Raw genomic sequence first — 836 nt, 5'->3', positions numbered from 1 at the left:
TACATAGAAACACGGATGCAATATATATCCTCATGCTCATACCGCTGCATCTTCTCTCTACAAACTGTGAATACCCAAATCACTTGAGGTCCTTTAATTTTTGCATACGCATTGCATTTAGACTCAGGAGGGGAAAAAAAAAACTGAAATAAAATAACATTTTATAAGGTGGTTTTTAGCAACCATCTCCATCTTTATTTTACATAGAAACACGGATGCAATATATATCCTCATGCTCATACCGCTGCATCTTCTCTCTACAAACTGTGAATACCCAAATCACTTGAGGTCCTTTAATTTTTGCATACGCATTGCATTTAGACTCAGGAGGGGAAAAAAAAAACTGAAATAAAATAAACCCCCAAACTGCACAAGGCTTTTTTTTTTTTTTTTTTTTTCCTCCTCCCTCCTCTTCTCCTCTCTCTCTCTCTCTCCCCTCTCCCTCGCCTGCACAGGGGCTGGAGCACACTCAAGTGAAATTAAAATTAGAAGTCAGTTCACGGATTCGGTTCTCTCTGTTCATTTTCTTGAGTTTCATCCTGCGGTTTTGAAACCAGATTTTGACTTGTCTGTCTGTCAGGTTAATGCTCTTACTAATCTCCAGGCGGCGCTCACGGGTCAAGTACATATTGAACAAGAATTCCTTCTCCAGCTCCAGCGTCTGGTGCTTGGTGTAAGGACACCTTTTCTTTCTTCCGCTCTTTGCTGTCAGCCAATTTCCTGTAGTGTTTTCTGCCTTTATATCCTCTGTTAAAAATAACATCGTTACATAAGTATCCGGGGAATGGCAAAGAGAACTTACCCGATTGCATCATTTGGCAAAGCAGCTTCTTTGG

At 40.4% G+C, this 836-nt stretch overlaps 1 protein-coding gene across 1 annotated transcript in view; it reads right to left on the bottom strand.

Moving 5' to 3' along the window:
* Positions 1-425: 425 nt before the first annotated feature.
* Positions 426-836, bottom strand: part of HOXC10 (homeobox C10) — a 4,201-nt gene continuing 3,790 nt past the window's right edge. Inside the window, exon 2 of the mRNA XM_009278374.1 lies at positions 426-747. Coding sequence (XP_009276649.1) covers positions 470-747 — 278 coding nt within the window. The 3' untranslated portion in view covers positions 426-469. The remainder of the gene's footprint in view (positions 748-836) is intronic.

Source organism: Aptenodytes forsteri, unplaced genomic scaffold (genome assembly GCF_000699145.1).
Source record: "Aptenodytes forsteri isolate BGI_AS27 unplaced genomic scaffold, ASM69914v1 Scaffold162, whole genome shotgun sequence".
Lineage (NCBI taxonomy): Eukaryota > Metazoa > Chordata > Aves > Sphenisciformes > Spheniscidae > Aptenodytes > Aptenodytes forsteri.
The sequence above is the reverse complement of the archived record's forward strand: the minus strand, read 5'-3'. Positions and strand labels throughout refer to the sequence as shown.